This window comes from Bombus vancouverensis, chromosome 14, assembly GCF_051014615.1.
Source record: "Bombus vancouverensis nearcticus chromosome 14, iyBomVanc1_principal, whole genome shotgun sequence".
Taxonomy (NCBI): domain Eukaryota; kingdom Metazoa; phylum Arthropoda; class Insecta; order Hymenoptera; family Apidae; genus Bombus; species Bombus vancouverensis.
In genome coordinates this window covers 4,420,743-4,434,739 of record NC_134924.1, presented here as the reverse complement: position 1 = coordinate 4,434,739, position 13,997 = coordinate 4,420,743, and the positions used below count along the sequence as shown (strand labels likewise).

The window sequence follows — 13,997 nt, the reverse complement described above, 5'->3', positions numbered from 1 at the left end:
AGCTAAGAGTGTTCCTTTATGAATACTGTTATTAACCCTTAAAGGCTATCGTAGATGAGATTTCACCTGGCGAGAATTTTATTTTAGTATTATCGTCCTTATTACTGTTGCAAACAATAATTTTTCTAGTCTTTATCTAGTACCGAGTAATAATAAAACGTTCGACTCTACTTGTTTGACTTTGACAATTTTTTTATTTAAGAACGATGAGCTGCGGCAAACTTTCACTCGTTATGGCCCTTAAGGGTTAATGGTTTATGTACTACATCATTATATGTAACTTTTATCAATTACAGGATATTGTTATATGAAGTAGGAGGAGAAGAAAATATTCTTTTAGTATGAAGCACGTATGTAATTTTAATAATTATATGTAATTAAGATGGTTTAAAGGCGCAATACAAATGTATGAAGCGCGGATAATTTACTACAGGGCCAGTGCCCCACTACAAGGTCGTATTCCTTCACGATCGTCACAGTGTCTACACATAGATGCTATATTCTCACGACTGGTGACGAGAACGCATGTATTCGAGTTTCAGTAGAAGGTATCAAATTTATGGATCGTATTTCCAACCTATGTAAATTTTATAAATTATACGTGACTGTTAAATGTTTGACTTATTACTGTCTAAAGCGCCAACGACTAGAACGTAAGATTTTATCGGATAAAATCATGTTGATCACGGTATACACGTAAACTCTTTTTAAGATAATGTGACGATTAACAAAAATTGTCATACATTAACGGAATTCCATTTTTGTAAGTGAATGATGTAAAAATAACTTTGAGCCACCTGAAATTCCGACATTAAAAGCCCGCAAATTACTTCGAAGCATTATCTGACACTTTCTGCTATTCCAAATTTATGGTTTTCGCTTTGTTCTTTATATCTTTTCATAGTAATCCTCTTTTTCTTTATACCGATCTGTGTTGTTCGAGATGGAGCAAGAGATCACAAAGGCAGGAGGAAAACATTCTGCAAATTAACAAGAATTATGTTCAAATATTATAAAATTATATCTTTTATTTCCAAAATCGAGACGTTGCACTTATTCACAAATTTGTTTATTTAATAACCGAATTATTTAACAAACATTTAAACAATCTTGAACTCGTAGGAATTGAATCGATCTTCAGATAAACTTTAACAATCTGGGAATGATCCTCGAATGCTCTTAGACGACCTTTAAAATCCTTGAGATGATTTTCAAAAGGATTGAAGAAGCTCGATGATGATCCTGAGTGACTTCGAGGAGATCTTCTTGAGTTGATTTTGATTGGCTTTGCGGTGGCCTTCAACTGATTTTGATACAGTATTCTAGCAACTATCAATTTTAAAGAATCTTCAAAAAACCTTAAGGTAGCCCTGTACGATCTTGAGAAGATATTTTTTAAAAGTCCCCGTTTTGGTCTTCCACGCAAGGGACAATAAAAACGCACAATTTATAAAACGTACTAATATAATATTTATTGTTTGCAATAAACAGCGTAATATAATATCACCTCTGGCACAATCTCACGATGGCAAGACAACGCGAAAACGGCTATTATATTTCGATATTCTCGCATCATTATCTGTTCCGCAACTTGTCTGGCTTCACGACCCTTAACAAAACAGTATACTGCGCGCGCTCAGTTCGAAATCGGCTGGTTTTTAACATTCCTCCTCTTACACGGGTACATTTCTAACAAATAAGGCGAAGCTTGTGAATTCGTTTCGCATCGTCGTTTACGTCATTTAAGTACGATATCGAGACGGCTGGGAAACGATCACGGGAAGACCACATATTCGCTTCTATACTACCGTGCAATGTTCCTAACGTTAACACGGAGAGAAAAAGAGATTTAAAAACTTATAGATTTCACAACCAATTTTCTACACTAACTTTAACATTTCTTCACTGGTTTTGATAGCGATCGAGGTCTTCTCGTGACTGTAATACGGTTGCCTTTCATGATATATCATTAATTAATAATATTAATAAACGTAAGGGATTATAAGGGATGATACGATAGCAATAAAAATCGTTCATCGACGAAACCGTTCGTACGCACACACGACGAATCCCTCGCGAGATCCATCTGTAAATGACGAAAGTTATTATATTTGGGCGATCGAAGGTTCAGGGTGGGTAAAGTTTATGGTGTTTGATGTGGGTGTAGGGGATAGGCTGGGGGGAAGATATCAATTACGAATAAAAAAATGTCATGGAGCAACACTAACAATCTTCGTTGATCGTAAAACACGATTCGTTTCCTCTCTCCTCACTCTTCTTCAGGCATACTGATCAATCTTCCCATTCATTCTCATCTTCACTTTCGCTCTCGTATTATTTTTCTCTCCTCTGTATTTCGACCCCCTCTGTCAGCTTTACTTTCATTCTCGCACCATGAATACACGCATCCCTTGTATAAAAATAATAATAATAATAATTATAATCATAATAATATACGCATTATGTAACTCTAGTCAATAGAATCAAATAATATTAATAATATCAAACTATATGCTGCCTTGCAATAGATGTAACAAAATATAGTACTCATATAATAATATGCATTTTACAAGCGTATTTTGATCCTTGCTTTGATATCGTCGTGATATTATGTATAGGGTGTGTATATGATTTAAGTATCTCTTCCTTCTCCCTTCGTTTTTGTGTCGTTTCACGCAAGAACAAAAATGGGGACAACAGTGGTGTGTGTCGCGATCACGATGTTCTCTAGTTCAACCTACATGTGAACTAATTATCGATAACTTTTATAGCAGATGAACGGTGTATATGCTGGTGTGTAGATGTGTGCGTGTATGTGTACATGTATACGAGTGCGGTTTTACAATAAAAACCACGCGATGTACGTGACGACGAAACCTGTGTTCGCTTTTATCAGTGGCACGTTAATGTTGTTTTACCTTAATACAAAAAAGGAGAAAAAAAGAAGAGAACGATACATAACCAGGTTATTGACAATTCTCACATCTTGCCGCTTGTTTTGGATCTACGACAACGACGTTGCACTGATTAGAGTCACTGATTATGTTCATTGTGTACATTCTGTATCCTGCCATAATCAAGATAAACTTGGGTTTCACGGGGCTTACACGTTATAAATAGCTGGACCCTTTGAGAACGATTTCTATAAACAGTCTTGAATCGTAAGAATTAAAACTAATATTCATATATATTCATGATCATAATACATACTCTTTCGAAATATTTTCTAGAATTCCTTCTTTTTATTTTATCAATATATTCATTTTAACTATTTCGTTATATCGAAATAGAGGCTTGTTCTCAAAGGATTGTCTAACGTTCGAGGAAGGAATGTTCTTAAGAAACTCGTTACAGATACCAATATAACGTATTCGTCTAAATTAACCTACTCTAAATATTGCAATGCTCGTTGCAATGATGTGGCAATTCCATCGGATATTTAACGTATCTACTGATCTTCTAAACGTGTATTTATCATCCTCTCTTCGTGATCGGTCTCAACGAAAAATAAAAAACGAAAAGAGAAATTACGTATTTCAGTGAGAGTAATACTTGCTCTTTGTATAATATTAAAGGATCCTGGCATACTCAGGAGGTTTCTGGAATGATAGCGAAGTACCTAAGGGATACCTTAATCGATGTATTACACGGCTCTACTCGGATTCTCGGGTTAACTCGGTATAAATAACACATGAGATACAAAAGATGGACAGTTGATGGAAGAAGGTGAGCTCCTTCGACTAACCTGGAATGCTGGAAATGCAAAAGAAGAGTCTTTAACCTTCGAATGGGATATGACACTATCGCGTCTGTTCGAGAATCCTAATCAAGAATCAGACAGGACTTACAATATCGCTGAACGTTGTATGAGCGTAAACACTATAAAGAGATTAAAATGCTCGATGGCACCCGTCTATCTTGGAATGGCGACGTTCAGAGTTATACTTCTTTAGCTCTACGTACAAGTCTTGGTATAAAATAAGCTTGCTTCGTGCACGTCGACCAGTCGAAACACCGACCATAGGTTCTTTTAAAAACGTATAAACAAGACTTTAAACTCTAAAACCGACGATACGATAAAATAGAGTGACATTTTCTCTGCATATACATTTATACGTCATACGTATCTATATATAATATATATATATATATATAAATCTATAACTTAATATTTAACGGGGATAGGGCGGGAATTTCTTAAATCAATTTTGATTGATTTACATGTAGCCATCGCGTTTCAACTACGACGGCAATGTTTCAACTTTATAAGCTAACAACCATCGGTATAAATTGTTCACAAGTGAAAACAAACAAAAAAGAAAAATATATATAAAATAACGAGTTGCCTTGCATGGCTAGAGAATATACTTTCTAGCTTCGATCTTGTGCTTCGTATCGAAGACGTTTACGCAAATACAGGCTGTTCGATCGCTACATATTTCGTGCACACGAGGTACGTTTCTTTTCATGTATTATCTCTGACCAAAAAGAGCCTTGTTATCGACATAACTATTTCTACGAAAAACTCGGAAGATACAAAAGAGAAAAAACGGTATCGTAAATAAAGCTTCGTCATCTCTTCGAGATCAAGTACAATCGATCAAACACCACTCCGTGTCCACGAAATTCTCTACATCGGCGAAACTACCTGTATATCGTTATAAAAACAGACAAGATCGTTCAAGACGTTGCACAAGACGGTCACTATCAACTAACGAACGTTCCTCTCTACTTTTGACATCTTACATTGTACGGTACGAAGAACAGTTCCGAGTATCCTTTCCGTACTTCCCAGTCCGATTTACACGTCCAAACGCTTTTGTTCTCCCTTCCTTCTCTACCTTTCTTCAACCTCTACAAACTTATTTTTTAAATACAAGCACTGGTGGGGTAAAGTGGCGATTATCATCCACTAGATCGAAACATCTTCCTCTTCTTCGTCTTCTACCTCTTCTATCTCTTCTTCCGATTCTTAAGTCGCACTCGAACGCCATCTTCGAATGATTTCTCAAACGCAGGTCCCTGAAGAGCTTTCTCCCGTCGAACTGTCCAATTTATCCTTTCACATTGCACCGGGTCGACGATTCCTCGCGACCATCGCGGCTGCTTTTGTCCATCTCAGACTTATTTACGCGAAACGACGAGAGCCACGTACGGTAATTTCTGTTCATTTTAATTTCATTATTTCGTCCTTTTTTCTTGCGTACTTGGTGGCACGGACTGTTCACGTGTTGCCGCTCTCGTGAACGTGCGCGTGGCCATGCGCGGAATTCGTGAGCGGCGAGTGAGCTATGTGCGTCGGCGACGATGGTAGCTCGATCAGGGTAACGTCGTATCCAGCTGTGGCAGGTGGATCTCCGGGATCACCAGGGTCACCTGGCGACCCAGGATTGGCTGGATTACGCTCGTTGCTCGGGTCTGGGTTTACTCTGGAGTGGGTCACCTCCAGGAGGAACAGGTCCTCGTCCACGTAATATCGGATCATGTCGTCGTCAATTTTCGCTGTAATTCTGCAACAGGAGGAAAAAAGGATGATTAAATAGTGGAAATGATCGAACAAGGTGACTCGAGGTTACCCTGCTTAAAATCGAGGGAGGATATTCGACGGTAAATAAAACGGCGAAACAAAAAAACGGTGTTGTTTGAAAGAATCAGCGAAATATGAAATTATTGGGCGATACGGCGATACAACGAGAGATTTCGATTAATTTTTGTGTTTCGTGTTGAGGGGCAGGAAACAACTCTGTCGCATTCTGTTTGGGTTTGTTTTCGTTTCGTGTGACGATTGATATTTTAAGCAGAGTACGGTTAATGGGACCTTTGGTCGCGTTCGTGGTACGACAGGCTTGGTACTTTCTACACTGAAGAAAAAGTATCTGTCGACCGCATCAACGCCATGGTTCCAAAGTCATCGAAGAGTGAACCAAAGTAAACAGCAAGCAAGACGCTATTCTGTGTAAAAAGGAAAGATCACGTAACCCAAAAAGAGAGAAAGGGGAGAATGAAATAAGAGGAGCACACGAGAAGCACAGCGACTCAAGCGAGCCAAGTGCGTGATGCGTTTGAGAGGTATACAGGCATGCATTGGTCCACTAGACAAGGCGAGGCGTCTAGAGAAGCGAGCAGACAGGCGTGCGTGAGCGGTCGTGACAGAAGAAAAATGAAGGACACGAGAGAGATTAGTGGATTAGTCTGGTGAAGTCGAGGGAGACACACGAGTACTCTGACGTTGAATCAGCGTGGCCGACGACAAGGATTTTACAGGATGAACGAATGGTATGGTGGTGAACAACGTTAGAAAAAGATAAAATAATAAATAGCGACCAAAGATCAGAGCGGTGAGAACAACCAAGAAAAGAAGCGATTATAGGAAGAAACAGAGAAATATACAGGCGAGATAGATAGATAGATAGATAGATAGATAGAGAGACAAAAAGAGAGATAGAAAAATATTATCAAATGCGTTGTATAGGAGGTATAGAGGGTGGTGTGTCGATTCCGGAAGTTAGGGAGAGACTAGCAAACCAGGCAATCGGAGAGAGTCAGGCAATGTCACCGTTATGGCATGCACTACTGTGTGGGCGGTGCATGCAAGTAAAGATGACACTCTACTAAACTTACCCCTTTGTGTTTTTGCGATAGAGGTTATTAATACTCGAGGATGCAATTTTGTACTTTGACTCAATCTGTAAAATAGAAAAAAGTAGAACATTAGAATTTTGACAGTGTTTGCGGACCATCGGTCTGGGTACTCGTGCTCGATAACCGAGGAGGTTCTTTTTTTTAGTCTTTTTTCTTTTATTACGACGTGATACGCTTAGTGAAAACGGACAGACCGACAGATATCAGGGATAGAGTAAAGTTGACGGGCAAGATAAAGGACGAAGGAAGCTAAGACAAAATAATGAAAAAAAATAAAGAGAGAAGAAATGTAAGAAACGTAGAGAAAAAATTGCGATCCTCCGTTTCCTGTACATAGATCAAGGAATTCATTGATCAATTTCAACGGGAATTATTGGCTAGCATGATCGGTTTGCCATGGAGAAAGGGAATTACTTCTGTAGAAGCAATGACAAATGTACGATTTACGGAGAGAAAGGAGGACGCGGTAAAAGATAGATTTTCTTTTCCACTTTTTTCTTCTGCCACTTCTCATCGTTATTACAACAATGCGACCTTGCGTACGTCTACAGTTGGTCAATAATGTACAATGTTAAAAAGACAAAAAAAGAAAAAAAGAAATATAAAGAACGGCACCTCTAACGTCGAAACCATCGATCTCGCGATCACAGGGGTTAATGATCCGTGCGCGTGATTCACCGCGCTCCGGTCCGTATTAATTATTGTAAGGATTTTGGAGGAGTGATGCATGCGCATTAATATTAATATCAGCGTAATGGAACGGTGCAACAGGTATTAATAAAATGGTGTAATATGCCCTTACATGCATAGCTAACATTTATACCTATATATTATATAATATATGTATATATATACATATGCATATACATATTTATATATATATATATCATATGGGTGTGTATCTTGTATATCTCGTGTTATTCTCGCGCATCACTCATTATTCATACCGGGGGTACAGGCGTCAAATCGAACATGGCTCCGTGGAAATGTGATAAATTGACCACGTCAAGATATCGCCGGTTTACGTCGCGAACGTCGAAACGTTCCGCGTGTCGCTTTCTACCCGAGGATTTGTTACCGTGCCGGTTTCGAAACGTACTCGTCGGCATAAATAGAGACAGACGACGAATACGAGCGATATCGCCGCTCACGAACGCACCCGGGCTTAACGTGGCTCACTTATGCAACGTTCCTAGCTGTCATTTCTGCGAGTACGCGGCGTACTCGTGTGATTTTACCGCTACCATTTTCCTGCCCTTTAGGAACCGACCGAGCGTCCACCGCAGGAGCTTCGACGTTGATCGACATGGTTACGATTTGCAAGTATTTCGATCGCTATCTGTCGGCGATTGTATGTATTTTCATCCTTCAGTCATTCCACTGTATCCACGACAAGTTATTGAAAATCCTGGTCGCACAAGTGTGCCGAGAATAAAGTAGACTATAGCGACCTCGTTCGAAGCTTCATTTTCGAAGAAACTGAACCTCAATTTCCAGGAAAGAGAAACCTTCGTCGAGAGACAACTTTCATTCGACATTCTCGACGTATCTCTTTAACTCGGGATCACCTATTCACCACGACCTTTAATACGTCTTAATGGTACGATTAATCAAATGCAAACCCCGTTTGGTTAAACTTCTCGCGTTTCATCAAGATGAATTTTTTTCATTCGTGGAATGGCTGACAACGAGCAGTGATCTACGTGTGTGTTTTAACTGATAGTGTCGGTGCTACTTGGATAATGTAATGTGTGCTCCATACAAAAATCCTTGACATTTCTTACAGCGTTCAACAGTCCTTGAACAGTCGGCGGTGTGACGTGCAGCGGCGTGTACACGTCCTCGGACTCCTGGCGGACGTACAGCATCACTCGTTCCTCGGAGTCTGCTGGACGTAGATGGGGCGGTTGCTGTTGCAGATGTAGTCTATTCCCAACCCCGGATACCACCGTTCCGGCGAGACCTGCTTGCTGCACTCCCTGCAGCACCGAGCCTTGAAGCTCCTGCACCTGCATCAGCAAGGAGTCCTTCTTGTCGTGCAGGCTAGTTAGATTGTCGGGCGGAAAGTGGTTGTGGAACTTGAGGGCTGGCAAGCTTGGTCTGCCGCAGGCAGGATAAGGGCTGCTGCCCCCTGCCTTCAATCCTCCGCCCTCGCCATTACTCAGGGACGATGTGTCTGTATCGCCACCGCCCCCGCCGCCACCTCCATAGAAGCCCGACAACTCCATCGTAGAGAACTGTCGTGGAACAAGAAACATATTGTATATTTTTTCTATCCCTTTTCGAACGAGCTACTTTCCGTGATACGAGCTACACTGAGAGACAAAAGTATGTATTCTATATCATTAAATAAATTGAATTACATGTAACTGTATATTACGAAATTTATAGTAACAAATGTATACAAAGAAATGTAAATTAAATTATTTGCTAAATTCTGACAAGACAAGATTCACATAGTGGTAATATTTTGATGTTAGAATAGAGCTATTTGTATAGTACTATTAATTAATGTTCATTAATATTACAGTTAATACTCTGTGGGTTTCTGTTTATGACAAATAATTGACTACAATCTATTGGGTGTGGATAATATATTCATTTTGTAAAGAAATCTGTTTCTATATCTCTGCAATCTTTTTTCAAAATTTTTTCAACATATTTCTTTGATGTTATTTGGTACCTGCGGATTAACTTTTGTTTTTGTATACGTTTATTACTGTAAGCATCTGTGTATCATATACAGTTACAGATATTGAAATTTAATAATATAGAAAATATTTGTTTTATTTCTACATTTCAATCGTGTACAAATAATTTTATCTTTCACTATAAATTGTCACATTGTCTATATTGTATCCATCGTTTTCGTAAAGCAAGGTATGTACTTGTTTTCTTAGCCACTTTTTATAGCAGTCGAATGAACTAGTTTTATCTCCTATCGAGCGTTTATAAGTTTTTACTAATTTCAAGTTTAGAGAATTCTATATTTGCCTAAGGTGCTGAATGGTTGGCTAATTTTTCGGCTCGTTCCCGGAAACTGTTACGGTTTTTGTTATGGCGATTTAAAAGTTGCGATTAGTGGAGAATTTTGGCGGTGTTGAGAGCAGAGGATTGTGGTGGATACTACGCAGACATATCTGGGGCTGCTTTTCACTGAGTAATTTGGTTAGTTTCGTTTTCGTTTTCGTTCGCGTTCAAAGCCAATTGCAAGCTATTACAATTCTTGCCAGTTTTCGAGGCCTCGGGCTCGAACAAGTAACACGTTCACGGCTTCCGTTGGCGTAGCGATCGCGAGTTAAACTGTGTGTGGGTGTCCGTGAAGGTATTAATGTTCGAGACGTCAGAGTAATGCTTTGCATTATGGTAAAACGAAAAAGTATTTGCAAACTAGATACAATATTCTCTTGATAGACTATTAATTCTTTGAAAAAAGCATGCTTGTCATGCTCGTATCAACATACATAATTTCAAATACAAAAAGAGTAGTAGATAAAAGGTAGGACAAACAGTTATTTGTAAATAGTTCCTTTAACTTCTATCCAATCAGAAGTCTCGACGAGTACCTTGTCTATGGTATGTTCCGCCGGTGGCGAGAAGAGGACGGGAGGTTTGTGAAGATCGACCATGGAGTAGAATTCGCTGCGTTCCGTGACGGAATGGTAGAGCTCGTCCAGCTTTTTCCTACCGGTGGCCGTCATCTTCCTCTTTGCTGCTCTCCTCTCCTCGTCGCGAGTCTTCCTTTCAGCTCCCTGTGCGTAAATAACACCAGGATGATTCATGAGATCATGTGGTTCTCGTAATTTTGTTCGAATCGTCGATTAAACGACGTAACGAGACTCGAAGGTGTAAGAAGAGAAAAAAACTGGGTACCTTATCGCAGAACACTTTGATCTGGCAATACCCACGATGCGAGGGTGGGGTGTACGTGTGAGCGTGGGGTGGCGGTTCCTCGTACGTGTCCACCTGGATGTGCAGAGGCAAACCTTTTACGCCTTTTTGACTGGAGAAGTCGGTGCTGAGACACTGTACCGCCACATTGATCTGCAACGTAGAGAGTACATGAAAATCATTCGGATAAAATCCAGAGACCTTTATCGTATGATTGTTGCGGTGCATGAATAAGCACAGCTCCATTTAAGTCTCCCATAGATCGTTAAATGCAAATGGAATCTCTTTAATGAATGATGAAGGACTCTCTCGTACCTTCGCCGAGGATTCGAGTGGGTTCCAATAAACGGCGATCGCATTGTGTGCAACTTCCTCTATGCAGCCCACCAGTCCCACGCTGTTCTTCGTGTCTGTAATGGTGTAGATTGTTGTCAGAGTTGCAAATCATTCTACGATGCCTCGAAAGGGCGCGTGATTTTCGTTTTCTTTTCGATTCTACGTACGTAGATACTACACGGGTATGATCAACGATAGGTATGGTTTTGTAATTTAATCTTACCAACCTCGAGGCGATCCCACTATCGAGCGGCTTGCGCAAAAAATATCAAACGACATATGTAAATTATGCAATGCAACAATGTTATTATAGCGTGAGATTTATTTTTCGTTTGATGAATGCGCGAACTGATTAGGAGGTAATTGGAATGGTCGGTACGCTGCTGGGTTATTTGTTCATGAGGTTGGTTTTAATGATGACTGAAAACTCGGTGATTCTGCACGCTTTACTTACCAGCATCGAGAATACGTTGCTTGACAGAATGTTGCCTTCCGTGCCAGAATTGCCACGCCTTAATCTCGTCTTCTGGGCTCTTCTCTTCTCGGAACATCAACATTACCACGCTCTGCGCGACAAAACATCAAGAAAACACTGTAAGTACTTTATTAAGCGAGATACTATAAGGGCAGATGAATGGCTTCCGCTGACGCGTTTACTTTTGTCTTTCTTATCTTTTTTCAGCAACGGGTTAAACAACTTTTTCGCCGTTACATTTTACTAACTCCTGCAATACCTGTTTCTTTATTGCGACTACTCTGAGGATAGAATTTAAGGGTTAGAATAAAGTAGGCATCTTTTTTCAATGACTACTTTCACATGTTTCTTTTTCTTCGTTTTAGATAAATTTAGTTTATAATTCTATCTATTATCGTGTTCCGCAATCCCATTTGACAGGCTCGAATAGTGCGAGGCGAAATCACTGATCTGTTTATAACCAACACTTGATATCTAGAGATCTAAATAGGCACGGAACTGGAGGTAATAATGATCAGGTGTGAGCGGACTCACATTAAGACAGAAGGTGGTCGTTATGGACGCTTGGCGCAGGAATAAGCATATAGAAACACCGTGCGAGCACAAAAGTGACTATAATTTGAAGCTCGGAACAAAAATACGTATTTATTCCATCTCTTCTTCACTATTTCGACATGTAAAGATATAGAACTACCCCTCTTATTTCTCAAGTGGTCTTTATATTACATTAAAAGTGAATATCGTTGTGTTACATTAAAATTAAATATAGAAAATTTATAAGTGCAAAAAAATTAAAAAATTACATGATACGATATACACATAAAGGAAATAATTCGCGAAAAAGTCAATCGAAAATTCAGAATTTTAGATTCTCGTTGGTGCTATGCAGAAGTGGACTCGAGCGCACACGTGATTACACGGATCATAAATTACACGGTAGCGTATAATTATGTAACACAGATTATAGATTCCGACATGGACAGGCTACAATGAGCGGTTGTGGCTGATTGTGGGAGATTTTTCAAATTGTACGCATAATGACGAGCATGACGCGTCTCCCGGTTATCATTTGTCCACAATGATCCGTCGGGTGACGAGACAATACTCGGTCGGTAACGGAACACCGTCGCGGAATCTGCTGACGCATCGGTCGCGCGGCACGCGAAATTCGCGTGAGCGTGGCATCGTTCGCGCGACATGAGGACACGCTCGAGCGAACGACCGCGCGCATACAGGAACGTGTGTATAAATCACGGCGTACCGTATAATCCAGTAGCATAAATTGCACCATTCGACACTGCTAATTCCCAATAAACGACCGTGTATCCCAAGATAACCTTGTTCTCGACGTTTTTCCGTCGGTAACGTGTCTAGCCGAGCGGTCGTGATTCATTGGTAAAAATGTAACGAACGTGTGAGGTGCAATTACTTTGATTAATTGAGAAAGACATAGAGAGACAATTTTGCCGCCATTCTTTTGCACCATTCGCGTCAGCTATCGAGCGACTAATCGAACGACGCCATCTTTCGATTAATATGGTGGTCTTCGATCGTTTATAATGCGTCGCGTCACTGTAATTATGGGTATAACGTTTCGGTATACGAGATTGTAGCTCAAGGGCGCGAGAGAGTTTTATTGAGTGTTAAACATTGCGTGGTAAACTAAGATAGAAAGCATTTGGCGAGTTCATCGTGATTAATTCAAGAGAGAGACGTGTAAGACTGTTGATACCTTTCTCGGTTGTGAGGCTATATAGAGAATTTGAACTTTGCGACTATAGTCGTTTTTGTTGAAGAATTGATTAAAAAGTGATTGTCGTAAGCTTCAACGATCTTGAGTTTCGTAGATTCTCGAATATTTCAACGATTTATAAACATCGATATTGAGATAGAGTATGCTCGATATAAGGATATAGAACAGGAGAAAGAGAGAAAGATTTCGAGATTTCAACGAAAAATAATAAAATAAACGTTATTGAACTACAGAGATTTAAGAGAATGTTATCATCGAATTTACAATAGAGGACATTGTGGAGTGTGCGTGACCAGTGCGGGCAAATAGAGACCTCTATCGCGTGTTTGTCCAGTTCCTTATTGTCCCGCCGTTTAAGCCACGAGATCAGATAACGTTAACCTTCGCGGACCAGTTTACAACATGTGTCCCCGGGCCGTTTTCGCGGGTTAACGTTTGTACCGTGCGCCGCGTACAGATTGCCGACAAATAATTTAGAATCAGGCAACCGTTCGACGGTGTATCTGTCGGGGGTTGGCTGATGAAAAATCAGCGCTGCTCAGCCGCCAATGATAACGCAGGCTTCACGTGAGCGTGACATCGGCTGCCGCGACAGAAGCACGCTTCACTGCGCAGACCGATGCGCACTCGTGTTCGCTAGCGACGCCGCCGGTAGGGATTTTTCGTGATTCGGGTGAATGGGCGAAGAAATGCGCTCGTCGAGGAAATACAAGTTTATGGGCGGACTGAGGTTAGCGTAAAATTTACATCGTAAAGAAAGACGGAGAAAGTGTTCGATACGAAAGCAAGACAAGGCATGTTAATAGAAACTATGTACATACATAGTTTGTAACGCATTTTGGAAGATTTTGCATTGTTCCGAATATGTATATGTCGCGAGAGATTCAAATCACTTTGAAC

At 40.2% G+C, this 13,997-nt stretch overlaps 1 protein-coding gene across 4 annotated transcripts in view; it reads right to left on the bottom strand.

Annotated features, from left to right (window-relative positions):
* Window positions 1-1,446: 1,446 nt before the first annotated feature.
* The window catches only part of grh (grainy head), a 161,794-nt gene continuing 149,243 nt past the window's right edge, over window positions 1,447-13,997 (bottom strand). For 2 of the 4 annotated variants that reach the window (XM_033343666.2, XM_076624500.1), the window contains exons 9-15: window positions 11,324-11,435; window positions 10,849-10,943; window positions 10,516-10,686; window positions 10,209-10,394; window positions 8,427-8,879; window positions 6,622-6,686; window positions 1,447-5,510 (exon numbers count right to left, since the gene is read on the bottom strand). In XM_033343666.2, the coding sequence (XP_033199557.2) occupies window positions 5,225-5,510; window positions 6,622-6,686; window positions 8,427-8,879; window positions 10,209-10,394; window positions 10,516-10,686; window positions 10,849-10,943; window positions 11,324-11,435 (1,368 nt within the window). In that variant the 3' untranslated portion in view covers window positions 1,447-5,224. The remainder of the gene's footprint in view (window positions 5,511-6,621; window positions 6,687-8,426; window positions 8,880-10,208; window positions 10,395-10,515; window positions 10,687-10,848; window positions 10,944-11,323; window positions 11,436-13,997) is intronic. The other 2 variants (XM_033343667.2, XM_033343668.2) reach the window with 2 other exon arrangements.